This window comes from Drosophila grimshawi, unplaced genomic scaffold, assembly GCF_018153295.1.
Source record: "Drosophila grimshawi isolate 15287-2541.00 unplaced genomic scaffold, ASM1815329v1 contig_1367, whole genome shotgun sequence".
Lineage (NCBI taxonomy): Eukaryota > Metazoa > Arthropoda > Insecta > Diptera > Drosophilidae > Drosophila > Drosophila grimshawi.
This window is the reverse complement of record NW_025062889.1, coordinates 9,157,398-9,181,088: the sequence shown is the minus strand read 5'-3', so window position 1 is coordinate 9,181,088 and position 23,691 is coordinate 9,157,398. Positions and strand designations below refer to the sequence as shown.

At 38.4% G+C, this 23,691-nt stretch overlaps 2 protein-coding genes across 5 annotated transcripts in view; one reads left to right on the top strand and one right to left on the bottom strand.

The window, feature by feature from the left end:
- LOC6560385 (G protein alpha o subunit) overlaps nucleotides 1-23,691 on the bottom strand; it is a 28,781-nt gene that overhangs the window by 3,516 nt on the left and 1,574 nt on the right. The window contains exons 1-4 of one of the 4 annotated variants that reach the window (XM_032734509.2): nucleotides 18,594-18,649; nucleotides 16,737-17,102; nucleotides 12,901-13,085; nucleotides 12,632-12,792 (exon numbers count right to left, since the gene is read on the bottom strand). In XM_032734509.2, the coding sequence (XP_032590400.1) occupies nucleotides 12,632-12,792; nucleotides 12,901-13,085; nucleotides 16,737-16,854 (464 nt within the window). In that variant the 5' untranslated portion in view covers nucleotides 16,855-17,102; nucleotides 18,594-18,649. Of the gene's footprint in view, nucleotides 1-12,631; nucleotides 12,793-12,900; nucleotides 13,086-16,736; nucleotides 17,275-18,461; nucleotides 18,650-23,691 lie in introns of those variants that run through there. The other 3 variants (XM_043215267.1, XM_001986209.3, XM_032734508.2) reach the window with 3 other exon arrangements.
- Nucleotides 1,084-12,294, top strand: LOC6560022 (probable cytochrome P450 49a1). The gene is made up of 14 exons (XM_001986210.3): nucleotides 1,084-1,259; nucleotides 4,947-5,327; nucleotides 5,394-5,569; nucleotides 5,641-5,806; nucleotides 9,502-9,582; nucleotides 9,669-9,785; nucleotides 9,874-9,950; nucleotides 10,048-10,243; nucleotides 10,310-10,484; nucleotides 11,060-11,229; nucleotides 11,312-11,390; nucleotides 11,461-11,560; nucleotides 11,642-11,766; nucleotides 11,843-12,294. The coding sequence occupies exons 2-14, from the start codon at nucleotides 5,029-5,031 to the stop codon at nucleotides 11,954-11,956; spliced, it is 1,875 nt and encodes a 624-aa protein (XP_001986246.1). The 5' UTR covers nucleotides 1,084-1,259; nucleotides 4,947-5,028; the 3' UTR covers nucleotides 11,957-12,294.

Genomic DNA, 23,691 nt, shown 5'->3' with positions numbered 1-23,691 from the left:
ATTTCATGTACAATTCGCAGACAGAGATTAAAGGCGAGAGACTCCAACAGAGACAAAAATCAAATAAAAGCGTCGTTAGTTTTAATGCCAACATTTGTATTTGTCTTTTAGCCAATTTCTCAACGACGACTGCACACTGTGACTGCAATTAGGGTCTTGCCAAACACACAAATGGAAAATGAAGTAGATGAAACGTAGATAAAATTGATTCAAATGAATTAAAGTGTGTAACTAAGCGTTACGAATAAGCGCAAAAAGATGTGTTTTTACTTTTAGTAAGATTGATTAGCAACAAACACTTTCAATTTCAAATCAAAAAGAAATATACAGCGAAAGGTAGACTGAGACGGAGACAGAGACGGAGACGGAGATGTAGAGCGAGACAGAGAAAGAGAGTGAGAGTAATTAGCGAGCCTATCTTAACAATAAAACCAACAAAACAGTCCCAAAATCTACAACTTCCATCTGTACAAAGCCGACTAACAAATATCCTGAAAAGCGATAATTCAATAAAATTGTATTTATGCGAATTGCAAGATATAGCAACATGATGCTTATGACAATAATATCAAATATTCTACACCAAATAATATAATCCCTCAAAGACAAACTTCACTATTAATGTCTTCAAAAGATATGAATATTTAAGATTATTTGCATTTCTCAAAGTATATTCTATAATTACGCTATTTTGATGAAATTTGTATAATATTGTTAGGATCAATTTCGAATTTCTCATTATAATATGAATAATAAATCAAATATGTAAACAAAATGAATAAAATTGTGTTTAACAATCTTTTCTACGATGATGATGATGATGATAATGCCATTGTACCTTTTGGGCAAAGAGTATTTGGTAAAACCACAAAAGATCAGCGCTTGACCGCTTGCGCATAGAGAGCTTAAAGCTGTCGCAGATGCCGCATAGCGCACGTATCTACAGACCCGTGCCGTAAAAGAGACCGGACCGGACCGTAGCGGAGCGGAGCGATGCCATGCGATGCGATGCGATGTGATTTGATTTGTTGTGAGGCCGTGCCACTGTAGTGGATCTTATAAGTAGACTAAGAAGCGCTGCGATCGCGTTTAGTGCGTCGCGTTTGCTTCACGAGACAACAACGGAGCTGAATTAGTGGCAAAAAGGCAACGATTGTTGCACGACTTTCGGTTTCTATTGGCCAACAACAACAACAAGTTTGCACGCTTGCGTGACGCTGGTGTTTAAACTCTAAAGTGGAAGGGAAGTGCTCCACCGAGTGAGTGAATCTACTTATATATACCACATCTATATATATATATATATAAGTATTTGTGTGTGTGTGTGAAATCGGCATACAACAATAGAAAATCGCAGCTGAGTTTCATTTAATTGTCGGATAAAAAAGTAAAATATTAAAAATGGAGAAAAAAAAAACGATTTGACGCAAGAGTTTAGAAAATCTCATAATTTCAGACAACGTTGACAGCGTGAGTAAAACTAGTTGATGTCTAAACAGAAATGCCCAGCTAGTTAAGCGGAGTCAACAAAAAAAAAAAACAAAAAAAACTAGTTGAAGTGCAATGCACTTAAATCAGTTGCAGAGCCGTTAAAAAGCAGTTAAAAGCAAAGATAATCTTTGCAATGCTTTTGACGACTGCACAGCAAACACTCGCCGTGGCACAGATTGTGGCAACGGGCGTGGCAGCAGCCCTCAGCAACCTCAGCTGCCACACCTTGAAACGCATAATTAATAGTTATATAGATTTCATGAATGTTGGACAGGCTTAGGCGGGCAGATCTCTGTTGTAAAATCTCTGCGCACTAAAGTCAAATCAATAAATTGTCAAAGCGAAACCCAAACAACAAAAGCAGCGACTGAAAAAAAAAAAAAATGAACAGAAATTGGAATAGTTTGAAAATGACATAATTTGTGTAAACAAAACACATTCGCAACTTTCATGTTGCCGGGGTTTACCAACTTCCAAGCATTTAGCATAAGAATGCTAAGTAGAATCTTTTATTAGTTGCATTGCAAATGCGCAAAAATCTAGCAAATTGTTTGCAAAATAGCTGTTTTTTTTAAAGATATATATATATATATTTTTTCGATTTCGCTGCTATTCGTGCGAAACGGCACCTTGAGGAGCAGCCATAACAATGGAAACAAAAGTGCACACAGCGGGGAGCTGTGGGAGAGGACGGGACGGGCTTCTCTTATTGGGAAAACTTTAGAAGTCTCAATTGAGACTTAAGGTTGCCATCGTTATACATTTGAAACAAGCTCAAGAAGCGCTTGTCAGCTCCTTTATAAAGGAGCAAGAGAAGAGCACAAATTGTGGACTTCTTTGGAAATGTATTGCGCAGTTTTCTAATCTCATCAAATTTTCATTTGCCTAAATTAATTTATTGAACTTTTGAAGTGCATTTAGTGAGTGGGTGGAATCAGATTTAGTCTGCTTTTGTATTATTGGACATAAGAACATTGAAGAAAAATACGAAGAAGAATTGTTTGATTTCAAATACAACTCTTTTAATAATCAAGATCAAGTCTTACAAGTGTTAAGACAATAGATTTTTATTGAATTGAGAAACCAAAGAAATGGATTTCACTTTTAATACGCAATTTGATTTTTATTTAATTTATTCATTCCATAGCTAATTAATATTATTGTTTATTCGTTGCTTTAAATGACGTGGTTAGAATTCATGGAATAGAATTTACACTTTGATGTTAATAAGCTTAAGAAAAACAATTAACTTAAATAAAATGTAAATAATATTGTGAATCAGGTAAATAGCCAAGTTTCTTTGGCAATTCAAGACCACAGCAATGTTATGACAAGTTTGAAAACTGAATGTACAATTGAAATTAAAAATGTGGAAACTTTTGCTTATTTAATGATTTGAACAATGCAGCCGCGATAAGTTAAGTCTTTGTGCCATCGTGTTGGCCAAACAAAGTCAAAGCCAAGTCAACACCAGTGCAACAAGACAAACAACTTGAGCAGCTGCTTGAGAAGGGGAGCAGCTTGACACTTTGCTGTCTTTTCATTTAAATATGTATATAAAAATATATATTTTCATTTTTGGCGGCCGTAAGGATTATCACACAAGTTCATTATGAGGCATGCTACCACGATAAGGCTCACAAGTGTTGTGAGTGTGAGTGTGAGCGACAGTGGGTGAATTTGGGGTGTTGCTCGGCGGCTCGTTCAGCGCCTTTGCCTTTGGATACAGCACTGAAGTGCTGGACGTGCAGCTGAAGGTCGCCGCTTGTCAAGGCAAGGGCAAGAATATCAGCTAAAGCATAATGCCAAGATTATGTGTATACATGCACACACACACACACACACACAATCATACACACACACACACACACACATGCACACAAAGATTGAGCTATAAAAATTGTGTGTGCCAAATGGGATTTAAATTACCAGCGCAAAGAAGTCGCTTGTTGGAGCAGGCGCACAAAATAAACAGTCAGAGCAAGAGAGAGACAGAGAGCGGGACAAAAATAGAGAGAGAGAGAGAGAGAGAGAGAGAACGAGTGAGAGGGAGCGACAATGGCAGCGCTTTGTGTTGGTAGCGCCGTGCAGCGTATGAGCAATATCTCAATACATCTCAATATTGCTCATACGCGGCGTGCCACACAAATCACGCTTTGAAGTGTATAGACGCTCATATATATGTATATATATATATATATATATATATATTGAATGCTTTTGTTAGGCACTTCAATTTTATTGGCACTACACACACACACACACACACACATCCGCACACAGCGTCGAACTTTAACAATACGCGTTGTTTAGTTCATGTTTGAGTTGCGCCTCCGAAGACTTTTGACTGCCCAAAAATCAAATGAAAACTGCTTGAAGGCATTTGGCTTTTATTTGCCGGGTTTGTGTTTTTTTTTTTCCCCCCTGTTTTCATTTTGCTCTGAGACGACGATTGCATAGATTTTGTAAATTGCTCATTGTTTGCTTTTTCCAACTAAGTGCTGTCATTGCGTTGCAATTGGCTGAAACCTCTTTGGCCTAAAAGGTAGGCTTAATTCAAGTGCTGCCCCATCAATGCCCTAAAAAAAAATGCCTGCTCTGCTGCAAATTTAGTTGATTGTCGATACATGTCCCCGTATTCATTATGCATAATTGTTTTGTTTACCCAGCCTAACCTTCGGAAATTCAAATATTGACACTTAAAACAACAGCTCAACAACTTTTGTTGTGTACATGATAAACATGGCGACGGCTTCCCATGTATCCCATTTACTTGTTGTTCTTTCTACTACTGGCTAAACTATCCATAAATATCATAATGATGCTCTTACCACATCTTTATTTACTCTCGCAAATTCTATTTATCTAGCATCTTTATGTATTTTAACTATCAATTTGCAATCTCGCATTGGTGAGCAAATGGGAAGCTGCATAAAATTAGAATTACAGCTCATCTGTGATGAGTGAGAACCGCACAAGTTTGCAACGCAATTGCAAGTTTTGCTAACAAAAAAGATCAACAAGGAAACAAACAACATAATTATTATTTTTTTATTAGAAAATTACACGAACTCTCTTCTGGCAGTTCCAAGTGGATGCCACAAAGCACAAAAACTTGTTAAACTTGTCTGCTTTTATGTGTCTGCCCCAAAGCTATATACATATTATGTCTAGATTATTAACAGACTTCTTCATTTTAGTTATGCAATGAGCAGTAGATATGTGTTATATGCTGCCCACAGCATATCAAATACAATAAGAACTTAATCTCATAAATTCAAGTGGAGCTTGCAGATTAAGTGCAAATATTGATAAATATATTGATAAATACAGATAAAAAATCGGAAGCATCTTCGGCAGCACTTTGAACTCTGAAAGTGTGTTTCCTTTAAGTGCACAATTTTTAAGCTGCTCTTTCAAATTACTTTAATAACAATCAACCAACTTTTTTTAAGGACAACTGCAACAACAAACGCACAACGATAGCAATACATAGGTAAAAAGTTTGACAACAAAAAAAAACAGAAACAAAAATAAATGTCAGGCTTAAGGAAATCCACCGCGGCGCTGATAAGGCGCACCACCTACTCAGCGACGAGGGCGCTGCGGCCCAATGCACGGGTTGGCGGTGTTGTGGGTGGTGCGGGCAGCGATGCTGCGGCTGGGGCTGCATTGCCACACGATGGCGTTGGCGTGGCAACGGAAATTGAAAAATCAATTGCGTCTGGAGCATTGCAGCGACAGCTGGAACAACAACAGCAGCAGCAACAACAACAGCAGCAGCAGCAGCAGCAAGAGCAGCAAAAGCAGCGCATAAATTCAACATTGGCCATCAGGTAAGTTTCGATAGCAACTGCAATTGTAGATGCCACATTTCATTTGTACACGCTCTTTTGTTGCAGTGGCATAACAACAAAACTGGCACCGACAGCAACAACAACAACAACAGAAGTAGCAACAACAACGACAACAACAACAAAAACTGCAGCATCGAATGCGGTGCGTCCGTATGAGGAGGTGCCCGGTCCGTATCCATTGCCATTGATTGGCAATTCCTGGCGCTTTGCGCCGCTAATTGGTTAGCTAAACGTTTGGCATAGCATATAGCACATATGTCGATAGTCTAATATAGTCACATCCAATTCACAGGCACGTACAAAATTAGCGACCTGGACAAGGTAATGCACGAGCTGCATGTCAACTATGGCAAAATGGCCAAAGTGGGCGGACTCATTGGACATCCGGATTTGCTGTTTGTATTCGATGGCGACGAAATACGCAATATATTCAAAAAGGAGGAAGCCATGCCGCACAGGTAAGGCAAGGGGCAAGGGGCATGGGTGGTTGCTGTTGTTGTTGACTCGACACGAGGACACGAGGACCCCACCAGTTGGCAAATGCTCAAACAAAAGCCATTTTCACATGCATGTTACACAAACAAATCTGCTTGTTTGGCAAGTTGAACGTGATTTGCCATTTTGCACATTTTAAGCTGCGGGCTTATCTTTAAATTAACTGTTTACTCTTATAAACTGGGCTAAGGATTGAGACTTTAAGGCAATTGAGCTGTTAAATGAGTTGAGGGGGAAATGTGCTTGATATTTGTTTAAAATAAGAATTACTCACAGTTTGTCGGAATATCTATCGATATTTATCGATATATATTTAAGGAAAACACAAACACCAGCGATTGTTTAGAAAACTTTAAAGAAATGCGACATAAAGTGAATGTTTGCAACTAAACAGAAAACTTAAGTTGCACAATTTCCATCTTTTGCACATTAATTGACATATGGAATTTGCCACATGGTTGCACCTAAGCAGCAACTGCTACGATGCACACACACACACAGAAATAGGGGAGCTGCATAAGCGTGATGCATGATGCTTGTGGCATGGTACACACAATCGATTTAATTTGACTTTGCATAACTAAAAAGCATGAGAAATGGCTTTTTATTTATGCGCATATTGCATTAAATTCCTAATTAAATTATGCACGACTGTGTGGGAGTGTGTGTGTCTGTGTGTGTGTGTGTGGGACTATTGGCCAGCAGCGAGAGCCAATGCACAAGATTTTGTTGCTGTCTGGCATTTATTTCGTTAATTAGAAGTAATTATTGTGGCATTTGGCAACATTACGTGCTCGATTTTATGCAATTAGAATATGCTTGTATCTGTCTGTCTCGCATTGAAGATAGATAGATAGAAATTGTATAGGTCTGGCACAAGTTTAAGTAAATTTAGCTGTCTTTTCAAACTCAAATGACCCATTTAAAACTTTCACTCAGCCAAGCAATAGGCCTACAAATTTAACAAAACACAAAAAACCGCTTGAATGAATAAAAAAGTATTGAAGAAGACGCAAAACGTGTGAAATACAAAAAATACAAACATTTAAAGCAAAAATCAGTTGCCAATCGAAATAAATAGTTGTGTTTTTTTTTGTTGCTTAGCTTTTGAATATGGATTTCATATTACATATGCTATTGCAAAGAAAGTCAAGTTTTGAAAAGCTTGTTAAGCTTTCTTTTCTTTTTTTCGCAGATCATATCTGCTTATGCCTTGTCATTTGGCCATGAACCAATTTTTCGATGAGATTTGTGAGCGCACAAATAAAATAATAATCATCAAGCAGACGGGTCGTCGACGAGACAGCTTTTAGCCAAATAAAATAAAATGCTGTCAATTTCTTGTTGTTCTCTTTGAGTGACGAAAATAGCAAGTCATTATTGAAAAGTCGTAGACTGGCGGGGGTAAATTTGATAATAAATTGACACAGGCGTAATGCGTAAAGGTGAGCAAATGTTTAAACATTTAAAGATTGATGAACAGCTCAGCGCTAATTGATTGATTTATGTGTGCAGTACAAACATATACGCACATATCTGTATAAACATAATACAACCAAACTGACTGATTGATGAAGACATTCCAACACTCAACACATTACGAGTGGGCCTGGCCCACACAGATAGCCGAAAGAGATAAACTTATCGCATTTTATGTCTATATAACATAACTCCGAAGCGCCTGCATAAAATGCCAAACGAAATGAGTGTGGGAAACATATATGAGTGGCTAAAAAAAGATAAACTAACGCATAAGCTTAACTCTGCATTCACATATAATCTTTGCAGATCACAGACACGTTGTCTGCAAAAGCGCCAACAATATGTAGTTGGCCTAAAATAATTGCGAAACAAATATGTAACGAAACTCTACAATTTCCACATGAAAATAATGCACAATTTTATGCCTAATAAAATGCTTAACTTGCTAATCATTTATTGCATTTGCAATACAATGCAAGTCTTTTGAAGTTGAGACCGCATCTTCATTCATTTGACATGTTAATGAGACCTCAACTTGCTGGACACAATTGGTTGACCTTCGCATGCAAATTAAAATGCACATTTTTTATTCAAAAAAAAAAAAAAAAGATGCAGCAGCGTTGACGTCATCATAATCATTTGATGAAATAAACATGTTGGCTAATTTGAAAACAAAAATATTAGAAATGTGAAGCCAGTTTTAAAGTACTTTTTTGTTGATGTTGGTTGATGGTTAGGCCCTTTGTGGAATGTGCCCACAGAACTTGTTTTTTGTTTTTTTGCCAAATAAATAAACTGCCGAATGTTGAAGCTCGTTTAAAACTATAAAGAAAACTTGAATTTCTTTCATACACAGCACTAAGGGAATTAAGCAACATGAAACTAGTTTTATAATTTAATATAATAATTTGAATTTGTAGACTTGGCTTTACAACAAATTTCTATTACTTAAATGCGCAGATTGTTGAAGTTAAATTTTGAATACTCTTCATATTCCCCATATACTTCGCTAAATTATTTATATATGATGTGCGTTGGCCTGAGCACTGATTTAGAACTTAGTCACATTAGTAATTTGTATACCATGTACTCAGAAATTGAAGATGTGAAAGCTTATGTAACTGTCAAAAGGAGACATCTCCGACCTTCTACATTCAAAGTTGATTTCGATTTGTTTTACTAGACCTACACGCTCTGTGTGTGCTTTGCTTGGGCAATGCGCACAGTTGCAAAGTAAATAAAGTCGCATGACTTTTTATTTTATGCCATTTAATTGAATTGTGTTGCCTGGGGCAACACAAACAAAAAACAAACAAAAAAAAGCTATCAAAGGCACACCGAAGATGACATACACTTCTGTGTGCTCACCTCTAAATTGCATAATAGATTTAGAAATAGACAGATTTTCATTAAGGAATGCATATTTTGATTGACAGGATAGCTTAAAAAATTAAAGAATATTTGCATGGATAGAGACAGTTAGAAGGACATGGCTATATAAACTTGTCTATCAGCTAGGTTGATCAAGAATATATATATATATATATTCTCAATTGTGTTGGAGATGTGCACACAGCACGACAATATTTGAATACCCTTTGCTAAGCCATAAAAGCCAATAGACAAAGAGGCCAACAAAAAACCTGAATAGAATAGATCTGACAGATACGAGTAGTCGCACACGCTACACCCTGCTTCCCCGACTCCCGGACACCCTACACCCTGCTATAAAATAATGTGAGCAGTGGTGGAGTTAATGTCGCCAAACAAAATGAAATGCGACTATTTATATTGCGACATGCGAGCGCCGCAATAATGTAAATATGAATGCGAGTATCTATAATATACACGAATGTATCTACGAATCTGGTTTTCAGGATTTCCTTTTTTAGCCAGAATTTTATTTTATTTTATTTCATTTTTTTTACTTTTGTTTGATGTCTCTGGCACGCGATAAATTGCAACCGAGTGATGTGAGTTTTTGGCGAATGCGAAAATAAAATGTGGTTGTGGGTTGTGTGTTTGACATCATGTCTTAAAAAAGCAGGGAAAAAGCGTCAAATTACTCATGGGTCGCATTGCCCAAAAGCATTTAAGCCAAATGAGTGTCTATGTATGTCTGTACCTGTCCATGTATATATATATATATTCATTTTTTTTCTTTGTTTTTTGGCAGACCCTCGATGCCATCGCTGCGGCATTACAAGGGTGAATTGCGACGCGACTTCTTTGGCGATGTGGCCGGTCTAATTGGCGTGTAAGTATTACGTTGCATTTGGCAAGGACAACTGAGTAACTCAAAAACACACAAACACACAAACTTGGCAACATCATCATCATTAGGCACGGCCCGAAGTGGGAGGCGTTTCGCCAGGAGGTGCAACACATACTGCTGCAGCCGCAAACAGCCAAGAAGTATATACCCCCCCTCAATGAGATTGCCAGCGAGTTTATGGTGCGGTAAGTAATGGGATGGGGTCCTGCCATCCTCATTATTATATAACCACATCATTATTATCGTTATGTTGTTGCTGCTGATGCTATATAGCATAGATGAGATGCGCAACGAGCGACAGGAGCTGCCCGATAACTTTCTGCACGAACTGTACAAATGGGCACTAGAATGTAAGCCATGCAGAAGCCGAACATTTTGTCGAAGCTGTTTAAAATAAAAATGGGTTTTTTCTTCGCTTTGCGTTTGTGTTTGTCTGTTTTTGTGCAGCTGTGGGCCGCGTCTCGTTGGACACTCGATTGGGCTGCTTGACGCCGGAGGGCAGCGCGGAGGCGCAACAAATTATCGAGGCAATCAATACGTTCTTCTGGGCGGTGCCAGAACTGGAGCTGCGCATGCCACTGTGGCGCCTCTATCCCACAAAAGCCTATCGCAGTTTTGTACGCGCATTGGATCAGTTCTCCGCGTAGGTTAAACAAACCATGACCGCCCACCATCAAGTCTGATTTATTTGATTGATTTATCGCTGCAGCATTTGCATGAAGAACATCGGCCACACCATGGACAAGGCGGACGCAGACCAGGCACAGGCCATACCCAAAAGCGAGGCGGACATTTCCATTGTGGAGCGCATTGTGCGCAAAACTGGCAATCGCAAATTGGCTGCGGTTCTCGCATTGGATCTGTTTCTTGTCGGCGTCGATACGGTAAGTAAAAATTGTGTTATATTTTATACAAATTGGTGCATATGAAATTTACGACCTTACTTGTCAAGATCTATCAGCACAGAAGGAATAAGCTTACAATGAATAAATCATTATTTCACTTAAAATATTATAGTTCATTTCATTGAGAAGAGTCACAACTATAAATGTTATGATTATGATGTAATAATAAATAATAATAATCTATTGTTGGAAATTTTATAGAGTCATAACTTAAATTGTCAATATTTCTTGGCACAAAATGAATAAGCCAAATGTGCTATAATAAATGCAGCAGCATTTCACAACAAATTTTATAGCGCCTTTAGTTGAATGTGTGTAATCAGAATATATTCATAACAACATCAAATTAAATTCATGCACGACTTTATTAAAGTCTTGATCACATTAAAAATATAAATAGAAAAAAAAACGTATTTAATTAGGCTTGCTACGACGGGCAGACTATAAATAAAAAGCCATAATGTAATTAAATGGCAACTGTGAAATGTATCGCTGTCTAATCTAATCAACTGCCTCGTTCCTCGTTCCTCACTCCTCATTCCCCATATCCGCAGACATCGGTGGCGGCCTCGTCGACCATTTATCAGTTGGCCAAGAATCCGGATAAACAGCAGCGTTTGTTCGAGGAGCTGAAACGTGTGTTTCCCACGCAAGATGCGCAAATCAATCAGCATGTTCTCGAACAGATGCCGTACATGCGTGCGTGCGTCAAGGAAACGCTGCGGTAAGTGCAACATATACAATATATATATATATACACACATAGAGTACTATATATATAATATATATATTATATTAATTATTAGCATGCGACCGGTTGTCATTGCGAATGGACGCAACTTGCAGGCCGATGCAGTTATTAATGGCTACCATGTGCCAAAAGGCGTAAGTAGGCGTGGCTGCAGCTGCACATGATTGTCACCATATAAACTAACCCAATGTATTCCAAAAACAGACGCACGTCATCTTCCCACACTTGGTTGTCTCGAATGATCCAACATATTTTCCAGAGCCCAAACGATTTCTGCCCGAACGTTGGCTCAAACAGGGCACAGGTGAGTGGATGCTTTGTGGATGGCTCTAAAGGGGCAACTATTACTGAAACGCCCCTCTTTTTCTTTTGTGTTGCACAACAGCTGAGGGCTGCCCACATGCTGGCCAAAAGATACATCCCTTTGTGAGCCTGCCATTTGGCTACGGGCGTCGCATGTGCGTGGGTCGCCGATTTGCCGAAATCGAGTTGCATACGCTGCTGGCCAAGGTGAGGCAACTGTGACTGTTTTGAGGCACTGTTGTGCACTTTGTTAATTGACGCTCGTTCTTTGCGTTTTTCACAGATCTTTCGCAAATATCAAGTGTCCTATGAATCCGATGAGTTCATTTATCGTGTTAACTCCACGTATATACCAGAATCACCGTTGAATTTCAAACTGATGCCACGGAATGAGTAGCATTGGAGGCATGTAGGCTTTGACGTTGCCACAGGAGGCTGTGGCATACACAGAGGACGGCTCAGTGATATTTTTAGCAGTTCGCAGCAAACGTTTGTATTTTTTTTTTGTTGCTGTTTGCTGCTTGCTGTTGGATTTCCAGTTGCCGTCACGCGATTTTTCTTTTTCTTAATTAAGCAAATGGACTTGAGATACAAACGTATCTGTGAGCTTGGACAGCAGATAAGCGCACATTGTGCATGTATTTATCTTGTATACAACACATTTTTAGTCATTAATTTAGTTTAGTTTTTACTGTACTGTGCAACCAAAAGTCGTAGCTAATAAAGAGCCAAGAAGTATGCAATACTTTTGCTTCATTAATCATGCTCCCATTTGTGGAATGCCATGAAATTGGAATGAAAATGGAACACAGACAGCAAAGAAAGCAAAGAAGGAAATATAAATAGAAATTGTATACAAATGGTGTGGAATCGATTATTCATTGGGATTAGTTGTCTGATATCTTGATTGTATAAGTATGCTAAGCATAGTTATGTGACATGTTTGTCTACAAAACCTTTCAGAAAGAAATGAATATATAAAAGATATATTCATATATAGATATATAGGAGATACAGCGTACAGCAAATCTTACGTTGATTGCTGGGGAGCTTAGAAGACATTGTTACTCACTATTTAGCGGAATCATTCAATTGATATTCGTTGCTGCGCGAGAAGCATTCCTGAACGCCGGCATCGAGCCAGAGCCGCTTCATGGCGGCCAGCAGCTCCTCTGAGAAGGGTTCGGTGTCGTGCATGCGTTGGCACACATCGAACACCATTTTCGCATCACTCTGGAAATAGATGAGAAATATATATATAAGTGATGAGAGATTTAGAGATTAAAGATATTCAAGTGAATGACGCGCACGGATTGGTACGGGCAGCAATGGTTTACTCACCTCCCGTTCATTATTGCTATACTGAATACTAAGAATTGGCATGGCTCGCAATATTGCAACTAATGATTGTATTGTGTTGCTGTAGACAACCGGTCGATATTGTTTAAAGTCCTCCGCAGTAAACCCGCTTTCGTGAATGATTTTCATTTGTTTGACTATTGTGCTTTTGCCCGATTCACCGGCCCCTGTAAATAAACAGTAAATGAGATAAGTTATTAAATATCTATAAAAAGGATTAAATCCCCTTTTAAAGTGTACATAAATTGAGTGTGTTTAAATTTAATAATTTACTATTTATTGTATCTCAACTGTTGTACATTTTTCATTTAATAATGCATAGAAAATATTTTGTGTCCAGTTTTTTTTAATAGGAAATAACTCGACAAAGTTGCAACTGCACAGATAGACGATTAAAACTTTTCATACCTAATTCATGGAAAAATGATGTTACCACAAGAGATGAGTATAGTATAGCGGCAAATTGCCCCCAGGCCTGTGTGTGTGTGGCAAAGATGCAAAGTGCAAAATACAGAAGGCGTCTGATTGTGTGCAGTGACGCAAGACGTACTCAGGCCAGGCCTGGACGGCAGTGTGGGCAAGTGTGGGAGTAGCCGAGGTGGGGGCCACAGATAAAAGGGAAGAGGAGTGAAGCTGGGAGGGAGGATGACGAAGGGGTTATAAGTATTTATACACAGATTACAAGTGCATAGTTCTTAGTTGTTGAGCTAAATGTGGGTGCTTTGTATTTAACAAGCAGAGCTTAATGGCTTTTAACACACACACACACACACACACACACACACACACAGCGTCATCATGATTATCGTAATTATTATCATGGCCATCATCAGTATTATCATCATCAGTTTTGGCTTGGACTTGGCCGTCGGCTGTGGAACAGTTCAGTCAGATGATCTAACAAAACAAAGGTTTAATTGTTCTACCCGATTTCCTGTCCACTTTGTCCACTATTTTTTACAAAACATTTTCCCTGCACTGCCCAGCTTCTGCTCTGACCGCTAGGGTCACTCTATGGCTGCTCTTCAGGTCTAATTTTAGCTGCTCTCAATCCAGCGCTCTTTGCACAATTTTGTGCACTTTTCCCTCCACTTTTCATCATAATTTTCCATTCTCTGTTTTTTTTTTGCTTGTAAAATTTAGTGAATTGCTTTTGTTGTTGCTTAGCGTGCACTTGTTGATAATCTGCATTTTAATCAGTTGGAAAATGGTTGACAAAGCGTTCTGCAAACTTAGCACATTCCAGGAATAATTTACAGGCTTCAAGTTGTGCAGTTTTTCACGAGAATTTTTATGCGCGTTTATTTTGCTTGACATAGGAAACTAATTTACATACGAAAATATTGTTTTATAGTTTAGATTAGATTTAACGATAGGCGTAAGCAAATTTTAAACAAATAAGTGCGGTGTAGTCGACAAAAACTCGACTAGGAAATACCACGTACAAAAAGTAAAAAACAACAGTCAACTAGGCAAGTTATTTATTTTGCTCGAAGATTGTATATATACGCTGCGTACTCTATTGGAATTGAAATTAATTTCTTAGAACATCAAATTCGAATCAAACCATGATTTTGAGGAGACCAAAACCCAATTTCCGAACCGATCCATTGATTAAATTTTGGTGTTTATCATAATAAAGTGAATATAAAATTCAAGCTATTTTCTATTCTATATCACAATCGATACAAAATGAATTCATTTATATCAACCCAATAGATCGTCACAAATAATACCCTTGAGAGATTGAATTGATAGCAATTTGAGCACTGATTAGCACGGGTTAAAAAGCCCTTCAGGGGCAACTTGACTCGCTCCGCTCTATTAATGACAAGCCAAGAGAATTACTTGTTGTATACAATCCATTAAGTATTGTGGCTATATATAGATCTATTCGAAAGGGTCTTTACCCGCAGCGCACACTTAACGTGTTGCGCCCCCTTTACATGTGTTGGACTATATCCATGGCCATAAATTAACAATACGCCATGAAAATTGTTTGGGTGTTGCTGCTTTGTTGCTGTGGCAGATATGAACTTTAATGCCTTCGGATATGTTATTGTTCCGCATTTTGTAATTACAAATGTACATTTGTAGAACAAACGAAAGTGCAGCAATGTGAGATGAACTTCTACTGAAACAATTAAAATGTGAGTTCAAAAAATGATTCACATTGCAAGTTTACGTTTAGCGTATTTTAACTGGAAGTTGTTGCTTATGTGAAATAAATGAAATGTTTGTATGGAAGTGAAGGCAAGTGCTATGCTATGCCCACGTAAATTGCATAAATAAAGCAATCGAGGCAGCCAGATACGAGACCGAGAGGTCGAGGCAAAAGTTTCGATTTTTTATTATTATTATGAATTTTGGATCGACTTTTAAAATGCACACGCGCACACACGAAACACATTTTAAGTAAACAATGTTTCAGTGTAAGAATAACAAACACAAATACAAACAAAAAAAATTCACACACACACACACATAAATACATACATACAACAAATACATACAATTCGGGTACACATATTAAGCAGAATTCAACATTTTGTACAAACACGCCAAACTGTCAGAAATTAAATCTTTTTGCCCATTCCCGAGACGGAAATTAAATGAAATACAAAAAATGTAATCATCAGCAAAAATGCAGGCACCTTGCGAAAGAGAGAAAATTGGGGGAAATTAAAAATAAAACACATACAGGAGGCAGAGAAAAACGAGCATAAAACAGAGGACGATGCTTTTAAACTGTGTATATTATTCATTTAACCGTGAATATAAATGTAAAAGTTAGTAAAATGACGAGCAAGACGAGCAGATGACTCTTAAGAAATTCCAGTTGCTAAATAATAATGATATTTAAAGTTGATGTAAACATTTTTGCATTTACCATCAAGCCAACATAAAAAAATACAATTATTTTATTTTGAATTAGAGAAATTACTTTAGCACATTGATATCTATAAATGCCATATATTTTAATTGCATTTTGGTTTTGTGTCTGTAACTCACAAGAAAAGTATTATTTATGCTTGAATTATTTCCAGAAGTAGATTGTTCAATGCATTTAAATTCAAAATATCAACACTTCATGTGTGTTTTTAGCATTATGAGATAAATCAATAGCAATTTCATTTTTGCTGTAGGAAAAGGAAAGAGACTTTTCGAGTTAGAGCCATTTAAATTGGGATACAGTATGTTGGCTAGCTTAAACTTGAGATATTAAGCGATAAATTATAGTGTATATTATTTGTATATATCATAACAACTATAGATATATATTTATATACGACATTCAAAGTCCTTGCGATTCAAGTTAGATGGTCACAATACAATTGCAGTTGGCAATCAACAATTCCCGGCGCTAAGCAGTCATACAATTAACACATACTAAAACCAAGAGGGGGAGAACGATGGAGGGAGAAGGTGGCAAAGTGTGAGATACACTCACACCCACTCCCACACCCGTTGGATGACCTTGAACTTTTCGCAAAGCATCTGGGTATGAAAATATTTTATTGTGATTATTAAATTTATGGCATTTACATACAGAACATCCCCCAAATTTGATGAGTTGTGTGTGCGCACCAAAAAAAAAAAAAAAGCAAACAAATTTTGGTGGATTAATCATCTGGTAGCAGTCAGTAGTAGCAGCAGCAGCAGCAGCAGCAGTAGCTCTGCCAGCGCTTTAATATCATTTTTATACGCAGAGCTGGCCAGCCGCTAAGTATGCTATGATAATTAAATTGGGATAAGCGAACAAGACAGGGCAAGAGAGAAAGACAGAGGGACAGATGTACAGAGAGGGGACAACTCACCCAAGAGGAGCAGCTTAATCTCCTTCGCGGCCTGTATGCCATCCTCTTTGAGATTACGCTCGATCAGGCGACTCCTGGCGGCTGCGGCTCGCTCCTCGGCAGACTGTGCGCAGCCCATGGTGCGTATTGCCTCGACGCAAAACGTTTTGAAGGTCGTTTGATATCGGCCAAATCAATGGCCGAATACGTTGGGGGCAGAAGTCAAACAAAATCTTAACTAAATCAACCAATACACCAATTTGCTTTCGGGCGGCCAACGGCTGAATATTGTGCAAGGTTTGTTTACAAAATTGCCGAAGAAAATGTTTCGATTTTTCACACACTTTTGTTGTTTTCGCTTAGAAATGGCGTTTAATTTTCAGTGCACTGTAAAATTTTGTGGAATTCAATTTAGGTTGTGTTATTTAAAAGACGTACACTTGTCAGCGAGTGACATAACCGTAACAACAATTGAATTTATGCGCATTTGTTGACAAACACGAGCGATTCCTGGATAAGAGTCCCGAGACACATTCGCCCACCAAGCGGATGCTGCACGAAATGAACAAAACGAGCAGCGACGAGCGAATCAGCGAGCCAAATGTTCAACTTCGCGCTTCCTACTCGTACGTCCAGCTGGAAGAAAATTGTGCGCTCTCGCGAGAGCGAGTTCGAAACTTTTCGATAAAAGCTTTTGTGCTTTTTGACTCCTAGCCCAAAGAGCAACAAAAAAAAGAAAAACGAAAAAGTTGTAATAGAAAATAATACAATCAACGCATATACAAGATTTTTGGCTTGATTGGGAAGATGGGGGCAGGATTAGGAGCTGGTTAGGAGGCAGAAGTATACACACATACATAAACATACAACAGCGTGTTATGCTTGCAACTAGAGCCTTGGCAGACACCAACAAATAAAAGGGGAGAAAACAAATAACAAAACTACAAATAAAAATCAATAAAATACGCTGGCGAAATACATTGAAAGTTTCCTATTTGTTTTTTTTTTGGTTCCATAGTCAACGATAATGCATATCAAATGTAAGTTTGTTTGTATGTATGCATAGACGATTATTGTTAGTGGCCATAAATAATGCTGATATACAAAATTAATAGACAGGCATATTATTTGCGATGGCTCATGGCTCATGGAAAACTGTTTTTCCCGATTCGCTAGCGCTGCGCTGGTCTTACAAGTGGCCATAAACACATTCACACTCGGCGCGCGAAAGAGAAGGGGAGAGGAAGAGTGATTGAGTGAGGGAAAAGAGGAGTGGGGGTGTGTTGAAGAGGGAGAGAGGGAAAGAGAGAGAGAGAGCGCGGAAGGGCGGGGATTGCTGATACTGACGCAAAGCAAACGGAGCAAGTACTTTTTGCTCTTGTTCTTGTTCTTTTTGTTGTTGCTACAGTTTTTCTTTTCTATTTCACTTTTGTGAATAGCACGGAAAATAGAATTTTATTTAATTCATTTTTTTTCTTCGTTTTTCTCGATTATTTGTTTATTTGTTGTTGTTGCACGTTTCCAGCAGAGCACAAAAAAAATGATTCATACGCGTAAATTTGTTGAAAGAAAAATTCATGCATGAAAATGATGCAGCAGCCCTAATTTTCGCGTGTAATTGTCAAACAATTATCGAGCACTTGTCGCACGCCTGCCAACGTTCGCGCAAAAATTCAACTGTTGTTTTTATTGATATACATATATATATATGTATATATATGCATTGTGATTGGATTGATTTTGCACATTATATGAAATACACAATTTTAAATTCAATTTATGCAGCTTTTTTTCTCGCTTTCGATTTTACACAGTGTGAAAAATTGGCGTGCGTTGTGAATTTTGTTGTTGAACGATTCGCTTTGCTCTTAAACTAACCAACTGACTGAGTTGGCTGGAGCTGAACTGGACTCGCTGGACGGCAGCCACACAGGCAAATGGAGCCGCCCTAAACGTGCTTCGACTTACTCTCGCCAACATTGAGGAAGCGCTCTCTCTCTCTCTCTCTCTCTCGCAGACAAACAAACACACACACTCACACTCAGAGGCGGCAGGCAGCTGAAGTCAAAGAAAGCTTTAGCGCAATACACATACACATTACTGAATGGACTGCAAAAGCTTTGCGGCCAGAAAGTGGAAGAGTGGGAGCGAAAGCTCATGATGCGTGCGCATCAAGCAGCAGCCTGTGAGTATGAGTTGAGGCTGCCAGGCTGGAATGTTCGAAAAAGCACATGGCGAGAGAGCGGGCGAGAGCAGGCATAGGAAAAGAGAGCGTGCGAGCAAACGTTGCAATTGGTTAAATTAGGCGAGCAAGTTAACAGCAGCGAGTAGCACAGCAGCGAGTGTCGCATACGCAGCAAGGACAACAACAGCAACGAATTGCCCACGCTTAGCACACACATACACACATAGACAGGCAAACAAGTGTTTGAAAGTCAGCTTTAAGCCATATATGTAAAAGCTAGCAACGGACTGACTGCTAGCCAAGTCAAGTCAACTCAAGCGCATTGGCTAATATCAGGCAACGAGTGCTTAAGACAAAATGACGAACGCTCTCGGCCGACAAGTCGAGTATTTTGACCGGAAAGCGATATTACAGCAGCAACAACGTTGACTGACTGCCACCGGCAGCGTGATAGATAAAAAATAAGAGCAGCAAAATGTAAAAAAGTACAAAGAAATAGAGGCCAATTGATGGCTGCAGCTGACGAAGGCAGGCAGGCAGTCAACAAATAGTGTTCTGTCATTGTCATTGGTTGTTTGATTGAATGTTCGGCTGGCAGCGTTAATTGACCGAGCGCTTTTGCTCTTCCTCCACGCCTCCGCTGCCGCCCACAATTCAAGTGACGTTCAATTAGAGCCATATCGCATTTCATTCCCAACCCATTCCCTGGCCCCGAGCCCCAAAGCAAATCAAACACCAGGTAAGCCGCAGCCTACAATACTATACAACAGTACAACACACAGAGACCAATTAATCTTATTGCATGGCTCATAAAAACGGAAGGATCGCAATGCAATTCAGCCCTCAATCAATTACCATGCGAAATGGTGCCTTTTCAGTTCCGTTAATTATGAGAGCCAAGAATTTCAAAAGGCGAGTAAATAACTTTTTATTGCCCATTATTATACAAAACTTTGCCATTTGGAAGTTGTTCAAGTAATTGATACTCGTGCTCGTTGCATGTGGCATGTGGCATGTGATGGAAATTATGTTGATTCCTAATGTAGTCTAGATTTCTGATTATATTCGTTGGCTAGTTTGATTTTATAAAGAAAACAACCGAAAGAAAAACAATTAATAAATGGTCAAGTCCAGTTTGATTTTTAGAATATTGTTAAAATGTAGAAAATTCTTCTTTTTTTTCTTGAAAAGTTCAAACTCAAGATAAAAAATAGGTGGCATTATTTAAATTTTCGGAAATCATGCAACTTATTATATAACTGTTTTTCAATCACGTTAAGAGATCAAAGTGATTGCAAAATATATTTAAGTTAATCTGTGAAACTTAATATTTCTGTATATACCAAATAGAATTATCAAAATTTCTATTCAATTGCCTAAAATTCCAAACAAAAACCAAGTTCTCAGTAGAAAAATAAATTGATTTTTCAGCTAAAATGGCGAAATGGTTTAATTGGGAAAACTTGTGGATTGCTTGCACTGCTGTTAATTAAAGTAAACCAATGAATGCAATGTATGTACCCATTTACACACATCATCTGCTCACCTCTGCCCCCGCTGGTTAATGCAAATAAATATGATTCGGTTAAATAAACTAAAGATGAAAAAACCATGCCAAATACAACACAAATCGAATTTAATTGACTGAAGTCAAATGTCACAGAAAAGTGCCAAAAGGCCCTGGCCCCGGAATTCAAAGAGAGACAGAAAGAGCGAGAGAGAGAGAGAGAGAGACAGAATTTGAAAGAGGTAGATTGCAAGAGAGAGAGAGAGAGAGAGAGAGAGAGACAGAGAGAGAGAGACAGCAACTCTTTGAGTACACCACATATTTTACCCTCTTCCCACCACTAGTTGTCATTTAAAAGAGTTCGCGTGATAATATAAAAAATATATACATATACTATATATATGTCAATTTGTTTGCTGTTTTTGTTGGCTGCGGTTGCTGTGGCTGTTTTGGTTCCTATGTTCCTCCCCCAATCCTCCCTGTTTGATGTTACCCCCTTTGGCTGTATACGAAATTCATTCAATAATTTAATGTGCTACTTGTTCATTGTTTTCACTATTTGCGACTGTGTTGTTATGTCCGGCGTTTGTCGTTGTTGCTATTCCATATTCCACGCCACTTGCAAATGATGATTCAATTGAATTTCTGTCCCTTCTCGAGCCCCAAAACTCGCAAAAACACCCGTTAAACCGGGGGGTTTATGTCTATATGTCTGTCGCCTTGGCACGCCATTTGCCCAGTTTGCTCGTTTTGCTCGTTTTTGTTCGTTTTGCTGCCATGAAATGCAATTACCTTTCAGTTTCTGACATCGACGCCAATTATCGCCACATTTAACTGTTCCACTGTCAGATTAGTGGACTCCCCCCTGCTTGCGGCAGGCTCTGTGCAGCAAGCACTTCTTGCAAATCTCTGGCTGGCTTTCGGTTTATCGCAGTGTGTGCCGAGAGATGCATCACATTAATGAGTTGCCAAGGATATTCTAATTAAAACCAATATTGATTGCTTGGCCAATCGGCTTTACACTTTAAAATCCGAATTTCTACTTGTTTATTGCACAAAATTTGTCTTAAACGTAAGTCAAACTATTTTATTTGAATTATTATTTCAGTAAAACATTCGATTTAGTTGCTTTTTGAGGATTTAAAGAATGTTAATTAGGCTTGAAACAGAATTGAACAATTGGAATTGAAGCTTTGATTGCTGTTTGAAATCGATTTTAATCGATATGGGAGGAGTAATCGAAAAGTATAAAATAAACTTGTTATGCGCATTTTAAAGGAGAGCTTGTATTCCAAACTTGAAGTCTTTGGCTCTTATAGTCTCTGAGACCCGTTTGCTTATACATGGCAAAATCAACTCGACTGTTGATCCTGATTATGAATACATATCACTATGTGAGATACTTCCCTCTGTCTGTTAATCACTTCAGAACAACTAAATTATAGCCTTTTTACTCAGGTTATAGAAGCAAATTTGTGTAAATCATTTTGCATTTATTACTGCTAAATGTCTAAACCTGCCCAGATGCATAAGCCCGTTTTTTTCTCTCTATCTTACTCTTTCTCTCTCTGTATCTATCTATCTCACTCTCTTTTGTTCTTGGCCACATATCACATTGTGCACTTTGGGCCATAAAACACAAGCAGAAAATGTTTCCTCAATAGCCCCCTTTTGGTTGGAAAATTATGTTAAAGTGTTTAAGCTTCCGTCTCGACGAAGCAGGGCAGGCTCTCGGCACAAAAACAAATGGCAGGCAAGTTGGCAAGGCGGCAAGGAGGCAAGTGGACAAAGGGGGCAAGTGTAGCACTAGTTTGCACTTGAGTATCGATGTTTTGTCCACAGACCGAAAAACCACACCCATACCCACACACACATACACACATACACCATACACCATGCCAGTGTGTACACACACATCACATGCACATTCAACTGGCAACAGTTATACAGACAAGCGTTTGTTGTCGCCTGTTGTCATTCAGTGTTTGTTGTTGTTTCCTGCCGCCATTTCATGCTTCCGGCCTGCCATTCGTCTTTGGCCAAAAGTATATACAACAACAGCGATCCCATTAAGTGGCCCAGTTGCAATTGCCTGTCACCTGTAGTTGTGAATACCCTGCCGCCAATTCGGCAGAGAGTGCAAGAGAGTCCGTCTGAATAAGCCGCGTAGTCTTTTAAATACATCATATGCCATATTATCATCAAAGGAAATTACAAGGCTAAAAAGGGGTACTTTGAAACAAAACTTCTGCGCTCTTTACAAGGTATTTGCTCGTCGAAAACTGAACTGTTAAGAAAGTTATTAAAAGTTTCAGCTGCAAGTGACTTGGATATGCTTATGCTGATGTCCTTGCGGGATGAATTTTAATTTTGACATGGAATTTGTATTGATAAACACATTTTTCAGTCCATAAAGTCGAGTTTGGCATCAGCATCAGCAGCAGAACTTGCCGATGACCTTGCCGAGGAGTACATTTTAGACAGGCAGACACAAATATCAGAAAAACGCAAACAGATCAAAAGAGTCTAAAATATGGCTTCACATAGATATAAAATAATTATATCAAATCATATAATATTGTTATATATTTGTTGACTCACTAGGGTATATCCAATATCGTCAAAATGACTGTATTTATAAAAATTGCTGACGCAATGCAAATTAATAAAACAAAAAGTACACTTTGATATATATTCATATATATTCCCAAACGATCATAATGCCAGTTATACAGTCGATCAAAATTATGTTAAAGACCATTTCTTAGATAAGAAATTGCCGTCTCGAAACTAGGGCAATTATCGATCAAATATACTAAAAATATAAAATGAATAATTGTAGAATAAATAACTCGTAAAGCTGGTGTAGCTATATATAGAATAATTTCATCAGCACTGGAGTATATATATATCTAAGTATATTGCGTTTTTTTTCAATATTTAAACATTTATTGGCTTAAAAAGATTAATCAGTAAATAATTATAATGATAATCATAATCATAATATGAAAAACATTCTTTGGAATTAACTAGCAAGAAACCAGTGTCAATGTCGCAGGCGGCTCAAGTGCTTAACTGCTAGACGAGTAAGTTTCTCGTTTGCAAGAGGAAGAGCAACTGCAGCACATGCCACATGCCTCATGCCACTTGCCACTTGCTACATGCTACATGCCACGTACCCATTCTGTGGTTTGCGGCTTGTGGCTCATGTCAATCGGCAGGTTGAGCTCCACGTGCAACCGCTTGAATCTCGAGTGGCGTTTTGGCGGATGCCAGATGGAAGA